This window comes from Macaca fascicularis, chromosome 1 (assembly GCF_037993035.2).
Source record: "Macaca fascicularis isolate 582-1 chromosome 1, T2T-MFA8v1.1".
Lineage (NCBI taxonomy): Eukaryota > Metazoa > Chordata > Mammalia > Primates > Cercopithecidae > Macaca > Macaca fascicularis.
The window spans coordinates 106321942-106344050 of NC_088375.1; the positions used below are offsets into that span (position 1 = coordinate 106321942).

General features: G+C 50.6%; 1 protein-coding gene across 2 annotated transcripts in view; it reads left to right on the forward strand.

Moving 5' to 3' along the window:
- KCNN3 (potassium calcium-activated channel subfamily N member 3) overlaps positions 1-22109 on the forward strand; it is a 167559-nt gene that overhangs the window by 40150 nt on the left and 105300 nt on the right. For both annotated transcript variants that reach the window (XM_005541654.5, XM_065545177.2), the window contains exon 2: positions 8788-8883. In XM_005541654.5, the coding sequence (XP_005541711.3) occupies positions 8788-8883 (96 nt within the window). The remainder of the gene's footprint in view (positions 1-8787; positions 8884-22109) is intronic.

Below are 22109 nucleotides of genomic sequence, written 5' to 3' on the forward strand. Positions count from 1 at the left end.
GGTTTAAATCTGTATTTACCGTTCCATATTCATTTACCCAACAAACATTTGTTAAGTGCTTGCTTTGTGTCTGTAAGAATCCTAGGTGGGCCAGCTTTTGGCTACCTTAGGAGCAGCAAGGACCAAACTGCCTTTAAAAAGGCCTCATCATGTATGTTTCCACCTCCCGCACGTAGCACTGTGCCTGGCACATGGAAACATGTAATAAAAAAGTTTGATTGAATCATGTGGAATCTTTGCCAATATTGTAAGTGGGGCAGGAAAATAAATTATAAGCAAGCATGCAGTAGAGAATTCATGATATGCCAGTTCCCCTCTGCCCAGACCTTATAAAGGAAACTGTCTCCTTAATTGGAATTATGTTTGTGGCCTGAAGGGGGTGACCCGTCTGACTTGATATTTTGGGAGCGTGGTCTCCTAAATAACCTTTTTCTGCCTTCCTTGGGGCATCGCACAGCGGGAGAGCCAGGGCCTGGGGAGGATCATTTTCTCTTAATTGGTGTCCTGGTCGTCACGCTGGCTTCACTAAACATGAGCAGGCCACCCTCTGCTGAGACCTGAATGCCCTTGTTATTAACTGCATGATGTCCCTCAGACATCAGGTTCCATCTCTTTCCGGGAGTGACAATTTAGAGGTCCAGGGACATGCCCCAGGGGCAACTTGACTTTATGAGTTTTGTGTCGAGACCACTGGCTTCCTTCACTCCACAAGTATTATTTGCCTAGTGTCCCCGTGGCCAGGCCCAGTCTGCAGAGACGGTGCAGACCCCAAGCCCTGACCTCAGTCTGTTCACTGTCTATCACACCACTAAAGCCACACCACTGGGGGCTTCTTCAGAGAGCAGGTGGGACTGGTGAGGGCAGGGCCTGCAGGGGTGATGTTCCGGCAATTGCCATCCTGTCTTCGTGAGGTTCCCTCTGGGTCAGTGGTGAGAGCACAGGTTTGAATCTGGCCCCCACCTCTTCCTCATCCAGAGACGGTGGGAATGTGACCCTTTCCAGGCTTCAGATCCCTCATCTCTAGAATGGGGCCATGGGTTGTTCTGAGGACCTAACGAAGTTAGCACAGTGCCTGGCCTGTGGTAAGTGAATAATAAATGTTAGCTGTTACTTTCATCACCTCTCTTTAGTTCTGATGAATTTGGAAATTCAGGATGGAAGTGTCTACCTGCTTGACATATCTCAAAAATTTTGCTCCCTTCATTCAAATATTCAACGTTCAACTAATATTTATTGACTTACTATGTGCCAGTGTTCTAGGCATGGGGCTGTAGGAGTGAACAAATGCAATGTAAAAATTCCCCGCCCTCTGGGCTGACATTCTGGTGGGGGTGAGAGAACAACATCCATGGGAAAATGGGGTCAGATGGTGAAAGGTGCTCTGGTCACCCCAGCTGGGCAGTGCTGACGGGGGCACCAGGCATGGCCAGCCTCAGGGAGGGTGTGGGGCCCAGGGCAGACTAGCGGGGTTCCTGGTGCTGAGGTTACCCTGTGTAGAATTAAAGCAGGTAATGGCTCCCAGCTTCGATGGTGGGTATATGGACCCCGTTCAGGGATGGGGGCTGAGGAGGGCACAGGAGGACTGAGGACAGGGCTCCGAGGAGCCACCTGCTCTCGGGTCTGGGTCAGACCCCACTTCCTGATGCGGGTCAGCTGGCTCATGATGCCTGGTTGGCTCCTGGGACTGAGAGGAGAGTGTGGATGGTCTCATCTCAGCTTTCTACCCACTGGGGATCCACCTCAAGCATCCCCTGGCTGTGGGGTTCGGGCGTGGGCCCAGAACAGAAACTTCATGTAAGAAGGTGACGGGGCTGGAGAAAAGGTGGCAGTGAGGTTTAGCCCCATCTCCAGCCCCTGGGACCTGTGGTAAAGACGTCCTCACCCACATAGTGGGCTCAGGCAGGCAGGAAAGTTTCCTGGAGCTTGGCAACTAGTATCCATGCTTGAGCTCTGCCGTGGAGAGCACTGGTCACTCGGGCACAAAGGAACCACTTGTAGGCCTTCTCCCTCAGTCCGGGCTTCCTGCCCATTCTTGGCTGTCCTAGCCTGATGTGTCCTCCAGGGTCCCCTAACCTGACCCTTGGCCCATCTCTTCTTGACCTTGCACTGTGGGCAGGACGGAGAAGTCAGGGAGAGAGTCCAAGAGGGAGAGGATGGGATGTCAAGGTGACGGGGTGATGATTGTGCAGAGGGCTGCCCTTGGGATGAGCTCCTGGGAGCTCTTGGATGGCATTTAGGCTCAGTGGGTTGGGGTTGGAGGGGGTAGGGAATCCCTGGCATTTGGCAAGTGTCCAGCACAGTGCCTGGGCATGGTAAGTGCTCAGTGAATATATGTCGTATGAATGCACGAGTGAATGAATGTTTGGCTATGCAGATTGCAAAGGTGTCTTTCTGAAATGCCTCGGGGATATCTTTATAAATTGTTGCAGCCATAAAATGCTGATATTGGGGGTGCAGTGAGCAGCTCCAGACTGAGGATCAGCTGCATTTACCTGCACTGACATCTGCATGGCAAGAGAAGAGGTGTTTGGCTACAAGAGAATGCATGCTTCTCTTTGTGTGAAAACAGAATGAGATTTTTCATATGCATCATCTTATCTCATCCCCTAACAGCTGTGAGAAAAGTAAGGGTAGTTCTGGTTTGCAGAGAAGAAACCAGAGGCCCAGAGAGGTTAAAGGACTGATCCAATGTCACACAGCTAGTTAGTAGCAAAGACATGACTTGAACTCTGGCCTTTTGGTTTCAAATCCTATGTTATTTAGAAAGAGACAATGAACATCTTCGTTAGCCCCCATGACTAAAAATAGGAAGCTTGCCTTGTTGTGTTTGAGGAGAAGATGGTGTGAGTGGGTTTTGTGGCTGACCATTTCACACCCAGCATTTCATCATCTACAAAATGCCTAGGAAAAGAAAACTCCTGAAAAAAAAAAAAAAAGGAATGAGTGTTGGATATGTCCCTGTGACCTGTTTGTCATGGCATGTGTGCCTGGCGTCTTGGTCATCAGGCTTAACTGAACTTTGGAGATGGTTTTGTCCAGGAGTCTCATTTTACTGGGGGCTGAGGCTTAGGAGAAGGAAGCAACTTGTCCAGGCCAGGCGTTTGCTACGGAGGAGGCTGAGACCCCTGTGCCCTTGGATCCATACCGTGGGCCTCTCTTCCAGAGCTCTCTTGGCTAGCAAGCATCAGGGTCTTGGCCCTTCTCCCTTCTCAGGCTGGTCAGAGGTCCAGCTGCCCTCTGGAGTCCCCAGAGTCTCCCTTCCCACTGTGACAGCATCGGCTGTCTCTCCTGGTCTCAGGTTGAACAGTCCTGGGAGGCAGAGGGTCTGAGTGACTTCATTCTGTCACTTCATTCATTAGTAACTGAAACAGGATTCTGTTAGCTGACTTCTGGTAGGAGCCAGGCTGGGAAGCCGCTCTGAGAATGCTGGGAGGACCAACAGCTGCAATTATTATTATTATTATTATTATTATTATTATTATTATTATTTTTGAGACAGAGTCTTGCTCTGTCACCCAGGCTGGAGTATAGTGGAGTGATCTCGGCTCACTGCCGAGAACTTCTATCTCCCGGGTTCAAGTCATTCTCCTGCCTCAGCCTCCTGAGAAGCTGAGATTATAGGCATGCGCCACCACGCCCAGTTAATTTTTGTATTTTTAGTAGAGATGGGGTTTCACCATGATGGCCAGGCTGGTCTTGAACTCCCAGCCTCAAGTGATCCACCTGCCTTGGCCTCCCAAAGTGTTGGACTTACAGGCGTGAGCCACCACGCCTGGGCTTGCAATTAAATTAGGGTGCTCCACCTGGAAGGAGGAGGCTGTGCTAAGATAGGAGCTGAGGATGATGGATAAGAATGAAAGATCCCGCCGGGCACGGTGGCTCATGCCTGTAATCCCAGCACTTTGGGAGGCCAAGACTGGCGGATCATGATGTCAAGAGATCGAGACCATCCTGGCTAACAGGTGAAACCCCGTCTCTACTAAAAATACAACTGGGCATGGTGGCATGTGCCTGTAATCCCAGCTACTCGGGAAGCTGAGGCAGGAGAATCGCTTGAACCCGGGAGGCGGAGGTTGTAGTGAGCCGAGATTGTACCACTGCACTCCAGCCTGGCGATGGAGCAAGACTCTGTCTCAAATAAAAAAAAAAAAAAAAAAAAGAATGAAAGATCCCAAGAACTGGGCAGCATGAGAGATCCCAAGAACTGGGCAGCATGAGATTGAGGAAGGAAGAAGGCCAGGGCTTGGTGCTGATATGGAGGGAAAGGAGCCTCAGGTCTCCCTGGAGAACAGCGACTAGTGATGCGGTCTTCCCTGCCAGCAGAAGAGGGGCTGGTTTAATTTGCATAGCATTAATTAGCAAGACTATCTAATTAGGACAACCATTACAGAACCACAGTCATAAGCCGATGTTGAATATCAATCAATTTTGGACCTCTCCATGAAATTGAAGGAAAAGTTGACCTTATTAGACAGAAAAGATTTCTAAATCAATTATTTCCCAGACTGAATGCACAAAACATAGTGATGTTAGACAGGCACATCAGACCTTAATTCAGTAAATACGAACTTCAGACGCTGTCACCTTTTCCCTTTGGGGGTTTCAGCCAGTGACAGAAATCATGAATGGACCACATGTGTGTATAAGCACACACACGCACACAGCCATACACATACACTCTTTGTGGGTAGCAGCTTGGTTGGGGAAGGAGCCTGCCCATCATTATCCGAGTTAAGCTAATATTTCATTTTGGTTCAGTGCCCCTCCAGGACTCTGTCTGTAAGCATAGCTTTCTCTTTTTTGTGACGTTCCAAACAATAAAACGCATTTAGAACTTCAAAGTCTCTGGGAAGAATCTACCATAATCATTACAGTTCTGGCCTGTTTTTGGAAGCTACAAGGCAGGCCAGGAGAGCAATTTCTGTGGCTGGCTCAGAAGCTGGGGAACACAATCCATCACCCTCTGCACAGCCTCAGGGGAGGAAAGGCTGGAGCAGCTCTAAGAAGCCTCACTGCAGGTATTGGAGGGCCAGCAAGGCGTGGCCGCAGGAGCAGGTGGGGTGCTGGGGCACAGGCAGGGTATGGAACCTGGAGGCAGACAGATCTGGGTGTAAAACCTGGCTTCTGCAAATCCTGGCTTTGCCATGGTGAGCCCTGCCCTTGAACAACTTACTTAACTTCTGAGAGCTTCCGTTTTCTCCTCTGTAAGAGTGGGTTGATGATGCCGTCCTTGCATGGTAGGCCCCAATAGACGTGCTTTATTACAGATTATTGTCATCGGTGAGAAATCACAGATCTGTGAAGGGCTGGCTTGTGGCCTGGAGCAGAACAGGGACCACATGGATGGAGGCAGCTCTTAGGAATTCTGTTGACGTATTTTCAGTCTTTTTCTACACTAAAAAAAGCTTAAAAACTAAATAATTGGAAATATACTACATATCGTGTTGGGATCTGAGTTTTTCACTTAATATTCTATCATCAACCATTCTCCATGTCTTCAGATATTCTCTGCAGAAGTGTTTTTTAGTGACTGCATGGTGTTCCATCACTGCCTGATCTCAAATCTACTTAACCACTTGAACATTTGTGGGCATTTAGGAATAAATGGCTTTAAAAATGACTCTCATGAAATGAGATATAATTCCTGAGTATTCCTGTGTGTTAAGGATTGTTACTCCGTGTTGAAAAGTTCTGAGTCATGGGGCAGAAGGGTTGACCAGTTGACCACTGGATTCCCTCTGTTCTACGAGCCCCTTATTGGCCCTCAGATGGGAGTGAGTAGGGGCAATGGGTGTGGCAGGTACCCCATCCTGGGGTGTATGGCAGCCCTGTGTCACTGCTGTCCCCCAAGGAACCATATCAATTTCAAACTTCATTGATGTTCAGGCAGCAAAGAGAAGATGCTAATTCAACATTCTACCAAATAGAAAACATTCCTAGTTTAGCCAGACTTCTTTAACATGTTTTCCAGCTATTAAAAGTGGTTGGTTAATTTTTTTTATTGACTTGATGGAGAATGCAAAGAAATCTGTAAGATATTGAGAGTCCCTGTTGATCCAGCACACAGCTTGGTCATCCCGCAGATGGGGCTGGAACTGGCCAGGGAGGTTGTACTGGCCAAAACCAAGAAGCAGGTGGGAGTTGCCTGTTCATGTAAAGGTTTTGAGCTTTAGGACAAAAGGAAGAGGCTCAAAGGGGAGAGACAGCATCTGGCCCATTTCCCTTCACTGCTTCCTTTAAAATGATGGAAATAGACTTGGATTCTGATGTCAATTCATTTCTGCCAAAAGAAATAAATGAGAGGCTGAAATGTGCAACTGATCCCAAATCCTTCCCGGGGAGGTGTGAAGCTCCCAGATGGTTTCAGACCCCTTTGAAAAGAAAGTTATGGTCATTTCTGGCTGGCAAACATTGTGAGCTGTCCCCAGTTGATTCGTGCAGGGAGGTTTGTCTTACCCTAATACAGTCTGAGTGTTCCTGAATTCGCCGTTTGCTCTTTTCAGTTCCATCTGGGTCTTGTGGTTGGGTAGCGTTTCAGGCATCAGGCAGTGCTTGCGAAGATCAGAACGTTTTTGAGGGCCAGCACTGTGTTCTGTCCTTCTCTGTGTTGACATTGGACCAGAACAGCACCAACCCTCCTTAGGCCCCCATACATGTGTGCTCAGTAAATGATTGCAGGCTGCTCTTCACGGAACCGTGGAACATGAAGAGGCTAAAAGAAGACTTGCTTATGTGTAGATCATCTTATGTATAGCAAATAATGGAGATCTTTTCCCGTAGTTGGACGACCCCATACAATGTAGAAAGTCAGAGTTAGTGAATAAGCCAGATCAGAAGCTTCTGGTGTGTATCACTGTATGTATAGAATCTAGCACACTGGTGGATATCTAGCAAGTGCCCAGCAAATGAGAAGTGGTTGAAATTGTTGTGAAAGAGTGAATGAATGAGTTACTTTATTAGTTTTCTTTATATCTCCAGTGGGCCTCAAGAAGTGTACCAATGAAATGAATGGGGAGATTAACAGACATCAGGGAGAGCGCTTTCATTCTGTTTTAGCCCACAGAGGGTGGCCGAGAGCATGGACCTGGGCACTTGGAAGTCCTGGGTTCGAGTCCCAAGCCCTCCTCTCATTCTTGTGGTAGCCATATTGGACTTACCGCCTCACTCCATAGATCTCAGCTGCCCTCACATCCGCCTCTGAAAGCTGCCTCGGACCCATCCACAGTGGCCTCCCTCCCTCGAGCTCCCCTAGCTCTACCGTAGATCTCACTCTGCCAGTTGATCATATTCTCCCTTACCTTGTTGTCTTAAGGTGTCATTTAGGTCTACTTAAATGAATGCTTCCCATGTTTCTACATTGTTTGCCACTGGAGAGTGTGCCCGAGGGCTTGCGGGCGTGCTCTGTACTGCGAGTCAGAGGCCTTGGCTTTGAATTCTGGCACAAGCCACCCACCCCTCTGGGCCTCAGCCTGTAATATCTATAAGGTAAAAGGCCGAGGGCTGTTCTGAGGAAGGATGAGAACAAATACGTGAAACTACCTTGTAAACTGTAAGGTGCCTTCCAGAAATTGGGCATCATTCTTCTAATGACCAACTCCCTGAGGACAGGGGCTGTTTCTTTTGTGGCGTGCACCACTCCGGACCAAGTGCAGGGCCGCCACACACAGTCGCTGCTTGGAAATGCTTCCTGGATCTCATCCGCTGCCTTCGCTCAGGGCTGTGTTCCCACCTTCCTTTGGAACTGGGAGCTATCTCTACTTACAGCTTCGAAATGCCCAGAGGTGCACCAAATTCCAACCCAGACACCCTGATTTGTAGAGGATGCAAAGTAAATGATAAGGGTAGTTAACACTTACTTGGCCAGGCACTGTTTTGGGCACTTTACCTAAATTAACTCCTTTATTTTCACAACAGCCCTGTGAGGTAGGCCCCAATATTATCCGCATCTGACACAGGAGGCATGCTGGTGCAGAGAGGTGGAGTGGGCGTTCTAAGGTCATGTAGCCCTAAGTGGCTGTTGTAGGACTGGGACCCAGCAGTGTGGCCGCAGAGGTCATGTTCTTAACCACACACCTCAGGTTCTCTAAGCTGCCCTGGGGCTGAAAGGCTGTGGTGGAGAACACAGGGCTCACCTCCCCCACCTAATCCCTAGCAGGAGGGACCCTCAGAGTCCTTCTCCTGCCAGGACCCCTCTCTGCTCCTGTGCTCACCCACTTCTTTCTCCAGTAGCTCCTCTGCTGTCCCTGCCTCCTCCCCTGCCCTTGGCCTAAGCCAGGAGATGAGAGCAGCTGCTGGGACATTCAGATTCAGTCCTGAAAGAATTCTGCCTCCGAAGTCCTCTGGTTTGGGTTTAAGAGAAAACAGAGGCCCAAGCTGGCGTAATATTGATGCCCAAACCGTGTAATAGCGGCACAATAAAGAACGATGTTCATATGACTTACGAGCATGGAAGTACAAATTCTAAATAACACATCAGCAAACTGAATCTAGCCATGTATAACAAACATAATACATCATGCCCAAGTAGCGTTCATCCCAGGAATGCAAATATGACTTAGCCCAAGAAAACAGAGGCTCAGAGGGGGCAGCTGCTGAAACAGAGCCAGCCCAGGCACAGCCCAAGGCTTTTGTGTGGCTCAGGCTGACTTTGTGCTACACCTGCTCCTAGGAGTGGCTGGTAACAGTCCCTCCTGTGTCCCCACCCCTTCTCTTTTACACAGCCGCAGAATAAAGTGAGACGCTCCTTTCCCTGCACTCCCTAATTCTCTCTCTCCATTGTTCCTGCAGGACTCCATGTTTTCGTTGGCCCTGAAATGCCTTATCAGTCTGTCCACCATCATCCTTTTGGGCTTGATCATCGCCTACCACACACGTGAAGTCCAGGTAGGTGCCCCCGCCTTACTCCTTCATGCAGCGGCTGATCCTTTGGCCTTGCTCTGAGCCGAGCCCATCCCCACCCCCAAAACCCACTCCCCGAGCAGCTACTTGGGTGATTTTACAAGACGGTGCCCAAGATCTTGGCTCTTCTCTTCTGGTTTGGACCCAAATGGGAGAGGAAACTGCAAGGCTGCCCCATGGCTTTCGAATAACTGTTAAGTTGTCTTCGAAGTGTGGATCCCAGAGACAAACGTAGGGCCTCACGCTGAGCGAGGTTGCTGTATTCGGGACCCTCACTGAGCACCATCAGGCTGGGAGAGCCCCTGATGCATTGCTCTGCCTTTTCTGTCTGTTGTTGGATCCTTTATGAACTTGGGCCACTGAGCTGATCCCCTCAGTGAGGCAGACCTGCCTCGTGTACCCCCACATATGCTGCACTGAACTCCACCAAGGAGTCTGCTTTTTGTGAATGATGTGGGCTTCACCCTTGTGGGTGCCAGGCTGGGGGGTGTCATTTTCTAGAAAGAATAAGAGTCTGCTGTGGCTGAGAAGGCCCCTGTTTCTTGCTACCCAGGAGTGAGTTGGTACCCAGAGAAACATTGGCTGGGCCTCCAGGGTGCACTTCCAGTTTGGCTGACATAGGGAGGATGGTTCAACCCGGGCCAGGAGGATGAGACAGGAGGGAACAGATCTGAGGCATCTTCTGGGGACGAGCCTCCCCCAGCCCCCGGCCTTTCAGGCTGACCTGCACTGCTGTGGACCTGAGCAGTTCTAAACTCTCCAGATGTTTTTCCTCATGTGCATGTGAATCTGGAAACCATCCCAGTCCTTTGGCCGGAGGAGCACAGATAGATTCACATCTGGGCAGCAGGCGAGAGACTGACGAAGACCAGAGTCAGAGTCAGAAAAACTGGGGCCAAGGCTCGGCCGTGACCTTTTTTCTCGGAGTGTCTTTGGCCAGCCCTGTGACCTTCCTGGGTCTCGATCTTCTCATCTAGAACATGGGGCCTTTATTCCAGCTCTGCTGAGCTGTCGTGAGGATGGGATGAGGAGTGCATGGGAGAGTGCTTTGTGAAGCGCTATTGAACAACACTGTTCGAATCCAGTCCCTTTCGTTACTCGGCAGTTTCAGGGTGGAGCAGCTGTGCAGATGCAGGTGGGAGTGCCTCCTCCTCCTAGAGAGCCTTGGCTTTTTGTCTAAAGGTCAGGGGCCACTGTGGCTGACTGGGACATGGAAGCCTCAGCTCCAGGCCACCTTGGCAGGGCTGCATTCTGTCGATGACTAGAGGATACTGACCTGGATGCTGGGACTCTTCAGCCTCTAAAGGGTTGCACGTGCTTGGACAGGGGCTGTGCTTGTGCCGAATGCCACCAGGCAGCTTCCTTCATGGAGTCTGAATTGGACGCAGTGGTGGACTTTAACTCAGACATTGTCCAGTCAGCCCCAGAAAGGAGCCAGGAGTACAGGCAGGGAGGAACAGGGCCACGGAACCGAGATAGGACAGAAGTTGACAGTCTGGGCTCCGGGCCTGGTTCCACCCCACCCAAAGCCAGCTGTGGGACCCAGGCAGTCCCTCAGGGTCCATGTCCTCATCTGTAGGGAGGCTGTATTATTATATGTCCCCCTGACCTGTGTGGGGAGGTGTCACACACACCAAAGAAAAAAGGCAGAATCATAAAACTCAGTTATGACCTAGGCTTGAGGAAGGGGAAGAAGAGGAGCTGTTCTTAGCCTCAACCCCACACTATGTTGGTGCTAAGCCTGACTACTTCCTCTTTCTGCTCCAGGCATTGGTGTGGGTAGAGCCAGGTATCCCTCCCTCTGATGCTCCTGAGGTCCTTGTTCCCAGTCCAGGGCCTGCAGCCCTAGCTCTCGGCCTGTTCTGGTCCAGCTGCCGCTTGACTCAGTTCTGGCCTGGTGGCAGGGTCATGTTGCTGACAGCCCAGAACCTGGCTGGGCACCCATTGTCCCATGTCCAGCTCATGGCCAATCTCTGTTTCAGCCCTAATCATGGGCAGTAGATGATGCTATTGGGGGTCATTCATTTTGGCCCGACACAATTTGGAGAAACAAAGTAAAATCAGTTGTGTTGAATCCTGACCCTGGGGCTCAGTTTCCCCATCTGAAGTATGGGAACCACATCAGCCACTTTGCTGAACTCTTGCAGGGGTTGGGAACAGTGTAGAGTACAGAGTGGGCTTTCACAGAGTGGAAACTTTGGTTCCTTTCCTGTGACCTTTGTCCCACTGCTTCTAGCTGGGCCTTGTCACTTACCAGCTGGGTCCACCAGGTGGTCACTGTCATGACCGCCTGGTACTGGCAGGTGGCTGGGCTTCCTCCTGCTCTGGCTCAGCCCTTCCTGTACCCTGAGCTCCTGCCACCCAGCCCCTTATCCTCCCTGCAGCCTCCATCACTTGAGGAAAGTCACCAACACCGGCTTCCTCTGTGCCTCTTACCTTTCCAGTAAAGTTCTTTCTGTGCCCAGCTGGACCTTCTCTTGCCAGAGGGAAATGGGAACAGTTTGGGCCCAGAGAGTCAGCAGGAGGGCGGCTCCTACAGAATGCCCTTGTATATACCTCACTGGGCCATATTGCAGTTTTCTGTTAGGCGTCTTTCTCCCCAACCTCAGAGGCAATTATCTTTGCATTAACCTTTACATTTCCAGAGACCTATAGTGTCTGACAAAAAGCAGGCGTTTGTAGCACGTTCTTTGAATGGAAAGCGTGCTGAGTTCAAGGTAGCTATTTTCCAAAGCTGGTCATGCCATGACTTAGCTTTTTGGTCTTGGAGCTCAGTGTCCTCATCTGTTACTTAGCCCCCCAATCTTGTAATTCTCTGGTTTAGGTCTGGCTGCTCAGCCAGCTGCGGAACCTACTTCCTGCGAGTGGAGGAAGGAGCTATCCCAAGTGTGACTGATGAACTTACGCAGAGGGGAGTGCTTAGCAAGCAGCTTCCACAGGGAAAGGCCAGCTGCTGCCCATCTGTTGTGAAGCAGTCAGGGCAGGGGGTGGCTGCTGCATCTCCCCTTGGGGTGATTCAGGACCTTTGCTAGGAATCTGCTCACAACTTTCCTCATCCACAATGGTTCCTGGTCACATGACTAAATTTTAGCAGGGACCAGAAGACCATGTCCCCGTCTTCCCCAACCTTGCCCCAAAAGCTCACACCCAGGCCCCAGGCCCTGCCCGGCACATACGTGAGGCTGGGGGAGTACCTTTTAGAACACTATTCTTATTTGTTCATTTAGATGGCTTGAGTTTTTCAGGAAGAAGAATTCTGCAACATTGTTGGGTAACTCTCATCCAAACTGGGTAATTTATAAGGAACATAAATGTATTTCTCACAATTCTGGAGGTTGGGAAGACCAAGATTAGGGTGCCAGCAGCTTCAGTTGTCTGGTGAGGGCTGCTCTCTGCTTCCAAGATGGCGCTGCATTGCTGCGTCCTCAGGCAGGGAAGGCAGGAGGCTGGGGGACTGAACACTGCATAGGGCCTCTTTGATAAGGGCCTTAATCCCATTCACAAGGGAGGAGCCCTCGTGGCCTCAACACCTCTGAAAGGCCCCATCTCTTAGCACTGCCACATTGGCAACACCTGAATTTTGGAGGGGACACGTTTAAATCGTAGTGCCCACCTAGTGCAGGAACCCCAGGGCCTCTGTGGGTGCTGCTGTGGCAGAGCTGCCAGCCCCCCTGGGAGAGGCTGCCCTACCAGTGTCTTTAGAAAGCCCGCCCTTCTGCCGAGGTGAGGCAGCCTCCTTGGAACTTGCCCCCAGGCCTGGTTCTGCTTCTGGAGCAGGGAAAAGAAGGGGCTGTGTTTCCCGCGTGGTAGCCTCCATCGTTTGAAGATGGCACCCCACCCCATCTCTCCTCAGTCTCCTTCTCTGTTGGCGTTTTGGAGCACAGACCTTCAAAGACTCAGGCATCTCTTTTCCTCAGGCCGGTGTGTCTGGGAGAGAAATGAAAATACAAGAATCAATGCATTTTGTTTATTTACCAAAACTCTGACTGAAAACTGTGCTCTCCCTTGGAGAGTCCATTTACTTCTGTGGTTTAGCTCTCACCAACAGCTCTCAGACCATGCCAACCCCCTCCCCAGGCTGCAAACTCACGTTTTAGATGCCACCAGCAGCCCCTGGCTCCACACGCAAAACACTGAACTCCTCTTGCTCCCCAGTATCCTCTCCTCCCATGCTCTTGATGACCCACCAAGGGCAGTCATTGGTTCAGCATCTATTTAATAATCTTCTAGGTGCAGAGCCCGGGACAGGAGCCCAGTTCTCTAGAGGAGAAACTTGGAATTCACCATGCTTCTCCCAGGGGTCACCAACTTTGAGTGAACCTATGGCTCTAATGAATGGCCCTGGTGCCATCCTGGAAGGCAGGCTAGCAGGTGACTGAGAACATAGACTTCAGAGCAGCCCAGCTTGGGTGCAAATCATGCTGTTTGTCACATTTTAGTGTGTAAGTGGCCTTTAACAAGTTACTTAATCCTTCTTAGTCTATTTCTTTTCTGTAAAATGGGACGAATAACCATACTGTGGAGGCCACAGCAACTCCATCTTGGATGCTGATCCTCCATATTGACTTCCGATTAACCCAGTTTTGGGAAAGCCTCTAAGATTTCTCCTTTATCTACTGTTTACTGTAAGTCCTGCCCTTAGGCAAATTGCTTCTGAAGCACATATACCCCTTCCCTCTGGTATCTAATCCCTGGTTCTAGGGGGTCATGGTGCAGGATCTACCATCTTGTCTTACTGCCGCCGGAGACTGTGGCTTTTGTTCATAAGTCCCTATCAAATGTTTCTTGCTGAGAAACTGGATATGTCAGCCCCTTTCTTCAACCTCTCGGCTTCCTCAGCCTTTGGGGGTAGGTTTGCATATGCCTACCCACCCGGAACCAGTACCTACCAGAAAGGGTTATTGTACAGATTAAATTAGATAATATAAGCAGAACTCCTTCACTGAAGTGAGAATGCTGTTTGTCTGGCTGACAGAGTGGAAAGGATACCCCGGACAGCAGTCTCAGAGCAAACAAAGGCTCTGAGATGGGGAACTGCAGAGCACACTGGGAATGTGTCAAGGACAGGGTCCTGGGTAGGGGGGCGAATTCACTATGGATGGTGGGCAGGACCTGTAGGGGCTTGTTTGCCTTGCTGAAGGGTTTTGAAATGTCCTGTAGGCAGCAGCAGAAACTATGAGAAGGTTTCAAGATGATCAGATTTACATTTTAGACAGCACTCTTCATCTGCAGCATGCAAATGTAGGAAAGGCCAATTTCAGAGGCAGGAGGACAGTGGGAAGCATGTCATCATGGGCCAGGTGAGGGGTGATAATGCCCAGAGCTGGGGCAAGAGTGAGGAAGGGAGAATGGGAGGGATGCAGTGCCCCAGGGAGGAAGTGCCTGGCTCAGAGCCCCGGGCATGGAATAAGGGGTGGGGTGCAGACACATTCATGTCCAGAGGCGTGGAGCAGAGCCTGGCATCCTTAATAAAGTTGCAGGGATGGGAGGTGCGGTCCCTACACCCAGGCCAATGCCGGGCACATAGCAGGTAGTCAGTGAAGGCCTTCAACCTCATGAATTTGAAATACAAGGGACCAAAAAAAAAAAAGGGAGGCTTTTAATTTATTAGGTATATAAAAGGGGATATTTTCATTAAATACCGATAGAGTTCTGAGCAGACAAGGAAATTACTTGAAATTACAGGACATAAATTATAGGAAGCCTCACTCCCTGTGGCATGATTGCTCTGTGGATGGGAGTGTCCTCCTAGGTGCGTGTAATGTACTGTCACAGGGACATGGGTGTCTGTAATGCAGGAGGTGTTGTTGGTCCAGGTGCTTTGGGGTCCCACCACTAAAGGAGTTAGTGGTGTCCTCCCCTGATGGAACAGAGAGAAGAACTCACACTGTATCTTGCTCTGTGCCCTCACTCTCCCTTCTCCCTGTAAAAGAAAGCAGACTCAAGTCACATCCTGAACGTAACCTGTAAGGTGTCCTGGCACTGAGAGACAAGGTATAATAGCAGAGCATGTACTGACCTCTATAAATTTTCCAACCCTAGTACAGTCTATAAAAATGGTGAGTCCATTCATTTGTTTATTTATTCAACAAACATTTATTGTAGGACTACTTTGTGCTAGGCATTCAGAATCCAGAAATAAAACAGACCTGATTCCTGCCTTTGGAAATTGGTTTGTCCTAGACCTTGATCCACTGTGACCCAGGGTCATAAGTGCCATAATATGAGGGTCTGTGAAACGCCAAGTGGCCACGGAGGAGGGAGTGATGCATTTCTCCCAGAGAGGCTGGGCAGGTTTCACGGGGAGATGATGCTGTGCCCTGTATTTGCCAGGAGCAGAAACCTTGTATGCTCAGGACAGAGCTGGCCCAGAGTGTTTTAGGAGAGGAAAAAAAGAGAAGGAAGCTGTGCCTGTCCTCCGAGGGAAGGTGGAGGTTGCCCAAACCCCCCAAGGTTGGGGCTAGAGTCCCCATCCTTCTTCAGATACCTGGTAGAGGTTTCCTAAGGGTGTCTCTGGCTGGTTGGTTGATGGACTAGAAATACCTTAATTGAACCTCCGTGATCTTGAGACCTCCAGACAGACTTCTCAGCCTGGCTACGTCTGAGCATGTCAACTCCTTAACTCAGACGTGATGAGCAGATGGAAGGAGGGAGCTGGGGTCACTCGTCCTGAAGGGGAGGAGACCTTGACAGGAAATTCCACATGGGGGCCTCCTCCGCCAGGTGTACATCCCTCTCCTGTTCCACTTTCATAAATGCGCCCCTGGTTGATCACAGCACACAAGGAAAGTTGAAAATGGGGAATGTGTTCCAGGGAACAGTGCCCGGCGACGGGGATTCACTGGAGTGCTGCTCTTCTCTGGGCCTCGTCCTCCTACCTGGCCCAGCTGTGCACAGTGGGGCTAGAAAGAGAGGAAGAAAGACAGAGAGGATGCTACGCCGCCAACTGGGCCCGAGAAGTCAGAACACCATGGAATAAATCCTTGTCAGACTACACTTTGAAGACAGAAAACTCAGAGGCTGATACATTAGCAAGCGCCTCAGAGACGATGGTGTGGCCACATCTTGTCTAGTACTTTGTATGTTTTAGAGGGTTTTCACATCTACCAGACCTTTGGCCTGGCTGCCTTTACCTTTTTGCCTTTTAGGTTTCAGCATAGTTATTTCCTCCTCCAGGAACTCTCTCCGGCCATCATCCCCCTTCCCTGACCCCAGGGTGCCCCTTTTAGGAGTAGACCTAGCACCGGCTCTTACTTGTCCCTGTGTGTCTTATGTTGGTTGTGGATACAATCTCTTGCCTGCAACTCCCTTCCCTGACTGTGGGCTCCATGGCAGTGGTGACTGTATTGGATTCACTGTTGGATCCCCAAAGCCATGAGAGTGCCTAGCACCTAGTAGGTGCTCAATGAGTGTAGGTTGAACGAATGAATGAATGAACGACAAAGCCGGGGTAGGCATGGCAGATTTGCTCTCTCCTCATTCTAAGGAGAAAGCGGAGACTCTAACAGGCTGAGAGCTTGACCTGAAGCCCACAGCCCTGACATCTGACCTGTGCTTTCTGCATCCTAAGGGGCTGCAGGTCCCAGCGGGCTGCCCTCCCTGGCACTCTCTGGGAGGCCCACCTGGGTCCCAGCACCTTTTCACTTGGATCGGCCGCTGGCCATGGATTGCCATGGTTACTACACCAGCCCTGGCAGTCTCTGTGTGACATTTTGGTTTTATTTGCTAAATATTTAAACACTCGGGCTTAACCCTTTCTGCTTCAGAGGGGGCTTTCCTGCTGCTCCCCGTCCCTTAGGTGTGAGGCCCCCCTGCTGCTCTCCCTGGCCCTGGCTGGCATCTCCAGTGGGGTGGGTGTGCTCACGGTGGCAGCAAGGCTTGTTTCTTGGCTGCCTGTATTGACTTTCTGTTTTGTCTCTGGGGAATGTCATCCTGGATCGTGCTCTCACTGGGCGGTGCTGTGTCCGTGAACAGGTGTGAAAAGCCCTGCCCCGGGCACGTTAAGGCTTGACCTCCCTGTCAGCTGGGGTTCTGTTGACTTCCAGACAAATGCCTCTTGCCAAGTCCTCCAGGAGCTTCCTTAGCTCCAGGAGTTCAGGACTGGGGGAGTCATCTGCCCTTGAACCCTGGCAGGAGGACAGAGGGGAGACTGGTTTCGGGAAGAGTCCGTGTTTGTGAATGGGAAGGCGGTGTGTCGCCTCGCCTCCCACGCCTCCTCCCCTGCGGGCTCAGGATGAAGCCTCCCGGGAAGAGGAGGCGGCCTGGGAGGCTGAATCCACCCAGCTATGTGTTACCTTGGAAACCACACACTTGTCCTCGCCCTAGGCCATGTGAAGTGAGGGGGCCGTGGACACGCTTCTCAGGAAGCTTCCAGTGTAATTCAGGATACAAAAAATCACAGTCCCAGCCTGGGCAGCTGAGAGAATGAAAATATTCCCAGAAAAAAAAAAACAGCCAAACACCTGCTCCGCCCAAGGGGCTCCTTCCCCAGCAACCTTCTGCCTGTTCTACATGGGACGAGAGGTCAGAGCCAGTTTGTCTGGGATGCTGATCACTTGTGAGCTAGGACAAGCGACTTGTTCTAGCTCAACCTCAGTTGTGTTGTCTGTAAAGTGGGCAGATTAGGCCAGATGATCTCTGAGAACTCTGATTGTAGCCAGGATTCCATGTCTGAGGGACACTGCGTGACAAGGAGAGGAAAATGTTACGAGAGTGGCTGGGGGCAGTTTTTGGTAACAATGACTGACCTGGTTTGTGTTCAGGAGGCCCTTTGTGGGACTGTCCAAACAACTTCTGTCCCTTCTTTTAATAGCCTTGCCTCTGCCCAGTCACAGAGCTGGCTGTCCCCTAAACGCAGCCTCAAACTTGACGTAGAAACCAATAATAAAGACAGCTCTTGGGCTCCAACATCTGAAAGTTTAAAGGTGACTCCTCTTGAGCCTCTTACACATAGGAGCTGGTCAGACAGCTTCAAGTTTTCAGGATAATAGAGTAAGTGGCCGAGTCCCCTGCCTTAGCACTCCATTCCAACCTCCTTCAGTGAACGCAGACTCCCACTTCTCCAAAGTCATGGGGAACAAGTGCTCAGCTTAACAGAATATTCCGTTTCTCTGAGACTGCCAATGTGTGTCATCCATGACTTTTCAAAGTTAATCTGTTCTATTTGGTTTTCTTGTTACCATTTTTCAATGATGATCTTTTCCCCTGTGGCAGCAGTTCTCAATCAGGGGTGTGCCTCAGATCCCCTGTGTCATGTCTGGGTCCTGCACAGGCAGGTGAACCCCACTGCCTGGGAATGTGTGTTTTGACAGCACCGCAGGGGGTGCGGTGCACACTCCTGTAACTTGGCACTCAGTTAAGCTCAGGTAGGCCAGCGTCTTCCCAGTGATCCCTGCAGCCGCCCCTGCTGTGCCTAACAAAGAGCACTGTGCATAGTGGGACTCAGTGACTCCTCGGGTAAGGACCATTGACTCTCCGAGGATTTGTAAAGTTGGAAGGCGCCGTCGAATCTTTAGTGTTTGGAGGCTTCTACACAAGTGTTGTTGCATCGTGCTATCAAGAAAATTCTGATAATTCTAGTTTCCTGTTGAGTAGGAATCTAGTGAAATGACATTTTCCTGTTTTTAAGAGAAAAAAATGGCAAAATCACTGCTGCTCAAATTCTCCAAACCCCAACAATTGGACGAGGAAAAGAGATTTATCTTTAAATTAAAGAATTCGATGCAATTCAGTTGAGCAGTTTGTTTCCTCCAAAGCCATCTCCCACGCAAACCTGTCCCGTTAGCATGACGGTGAGAGAGACACCGGGCTTGTGGTCCGCAGACCTGGGTCCAAGTTGAGACTTGGTCATTTAAAACACTTTTTAGGCTGTGCACAGTGGCTCATGCCTATAATCCCAGCACTTTGGGAGGCTGAGGCGGGCGGATCATGAGGTCAGGAGATCGAGACCATCTTGGCTAACATGGTGAAACCCCGTCTCTACTAAAAATACAAAAAAAAAAAAAAAAAATTAGCTGGGCGCGGTGGCGGGCGCTTATAGTCCCAGATACTCGGGAGGCTGAGGCAGGAGAATGGCGTGAACCCGGGAGGCGGAGCTTGTAGTGAGCTGAGATCGCACCACCGCACTCCAGCCTGGGCAACAGAGCCAGACTCCATCTCAAAAAAAAAAAAACAAAAAAAACAAAAAAACTTTTTAAAACTTGTGGTAAAATATACATAACCTAAAATTTAGCATTTTAGCCATTTTTAAGTATATGGTTCAGTGACATTAAGAATATCCTTATTATTGTATAATTGTTACCACCATCCATCTCAAGAACTGACTGTCATTTTCTATGTGGCCTTATGTGCCCCCAGCAAAGCATGTGGTGAGCTCTCTTTGCACATCATCTCCACAAGCATCCCCCACTTTGTCAGCCCCTAAACTTACCTTTACCCTGTCCCATCGCCCTAGCATCACAGGCCGGGGTTCTGATTCCAAGTTTAGATTGGGGAAGTCGTTGGTAATCCCACAGGTGGTAATAGTGGTGCCTCCATCTGTTGATCTCTCATGCTCTGGGGACTGTGCCTTTACTTTATCATCTCAGTGATTCCTGGTGACAGTCCTGTAGTTAGGCTCTGTTATCATCCCCCCTTTATAGATAAGGCAACTGAGGCAGAGAAGGTAAGAGATGTATCCACAGTCATGTGGCTGGTGAGGGCAGAGGGCTTTGAGGTCAACTGTTTGAGTTGACCACCTCCAAAGCTAGCCAGGTTGCCCTGCCTGGGGGAGAGAGGCCTGTCCTCAAATTACCTCTTCTACCCCTGGTTCTTATAATGGCTAGAAGCAGCCTAGAAGGTGGGCTGAGTCATGGGGACTTCCCTCCAACAAGGGTGAATATTAGGAAGCCTAGGGCTGAACAGCAACCCAGTGTTGGTCCAACCTTGCAGCAGCTCTGGAGGCCCTCATCCCAGCCACACCTCCACCTTGGCTGTGCCCTATGGTGGCTCCTTTGCCTATTAAAATCCCTTCCTTCTCCTGATTTCCCTATTGTCCTCCCCTTGGGTCCCAGGCTTGCCTCAAGGATGAGGCCCAGCACCCTTGGGGAGGTAGAAGGGCAGCTATCTCAGGGTTACATGCCCAGCCATCAGAACTGGGACCCGCTTCAGTTTCTCTGCCTTCCCTTCTGATCCTGACTAGGCTAGGGTCTTCCTTCAAGCCTGGTTGAGTCCCATACTGGGTCTTGTTCTTTCTTGCCTCCCTGCCTTCTGAGAGGCTGGCTTCTACTTCTGCTTGCCTGGAGCCACAGTGTCCCTGAGAGTCCCCAGGCCCTCAGGATCAGACCTGCCTCTGCCCCCAAGCCATCGTCTGCCTGGGCTGAGTCTGGTCTTTCCCTTAGACACTGTGCCTTGGGCTGCCAGTGGCCTGGGTGGGTCAGGCTTCAGCAGCTCTCCTGTTTCCCTGCCCATATTTTCTCCTCCTTCTGCCCGTTCCTATGGTAAGGTGCCAGCAGCCTCCCACCCAAGCTCCCCTGAGCTGGATCCAGGACTTTCCTAGATTAAATGCCCCCGCTTCCCTGGCATAATCATGTCAATAATCCTGTTTCCACCCTGATCTTGCTACTCTGAACAGGACCTGCTTGGTCCATAGCAGCCCAGGGGTCTGGTGACACACTGACCCTCACACACCGCTGGGATCAGGTCAGTACAGAGGGCACCGACCGGCTTTCTCATTTTGTTACTGCAGTCAAAGACAGCCAGTGACTTTTAGCTTTCATGGTAGCCTATTAGTTTATATTGAACTGAATATTTATTAAAACCCCACTGTCTTCTCATGAGCTGCTAAGCCATCAGCTCCCCACCCTCTGCCCCCTCCATCTCCCATCCTTGCTAATACGGTTGGCTTTTTAGGTGAGGACTGTACCTTTCGTTTGCTTCTGTTAATGTTTCCCTGCAGCTGTCTCAGCCCTTCGTTCTAGTCTGTCCAGGCCTTTCAGCATCTCACTCAGCAACATGTATGTGGGGGCCTCCCAGCCTCCTGAGCTCCCACATTTGATGAGCCTGAGTATAATAGCTTCATCTACACCATTGCTACAAATGTCGAACCAGAAGTCGAATCTGGGAAGTAAACTTTCTTTGGTTGGACCAAAGACAGGAGAAGTAAAGAAGAAAATTCAAGGATTTGCACATCTTTTTCATCTTAAAAGTTTTGTGGCCTCCCATGAGGTTGTGGTTTTATGTGCCCTCCCACCCCAGCCCCCAAATAAGCCTGTTCTGCATTCATAAAACACGTGTTCATTGAGCCATGCTCTGTGAGGGGCATGGCGCTTGGGATGGGACAGAGCTGTGAACTACAGACTGGACCTGGTCTCGTGTTACTCACGGTCTGTGACATGAAAGGGTGGCTGCTGGTGCTGGGGCTTGGCTGCTGGGGCTGAGTGTTGAGTCTGTGAAATGGAAGGGTGAAGCCATACGCCTGGTCACTCGGTGAGATCGTGTTGTGTCACAGGAGAGTGCTGAGGCACGGCCACCATGGCTGGACGTTCTCAGAGACACTGCTCAGCCACAGCAGCTGGGCTTGGCTATGACCACTGACCTGTGACTACAGCAGGCACAGCCACAAACCAGAGATCAGTAACCAGACACGGCGGAGCCATCCATCGGGCGCAGAGCAGCCGCCGCCTCTGAACTCAGAGCCACGCGGCGGCTCTGTGGGAGCACCGGGCAGGGAGTCAGGTATGTCCCCTACACCTGCCTGCTGTGTGATCGCCAACACTCTCTGCTCCTCACTGCCCTCAGATCCCTCACTTGTGCATCTGGGGAGGAAGCTAAGGGCTCTCCAAGGTCCCTCTCAGCTCTTTGTGGTGCTTCTTGCTAGAATGTGCTAGAAACCATATCGATTTGAGAGCAAAGAGAAATTGCCACCAGTGGGTGTGTGTGTGGAATGGGAGGCGAGGGAGTGGGCAGGGCAATATTTGTCTTCCTGCTGCTGTTAGAAATAGCAACTATTCTCTCCCTCCCCTGAGGACTGGACAAAAGGTGATTAATTCATTCAGCACAGAGCTATTGAAGGGCTGTTCTGAGCCAGGCACCGTGGGGACAGCAAGGTCCCTGCCCGAAACAGGCTTGTGATCTAATGGAGAGATAAGCACGCAGACACTCACACGCCTTGGCTGCTGGTGCTGAGGACAAGGGTGTGGAGGGCACGGTGCGCAGTTCCACCTAGACGGGAA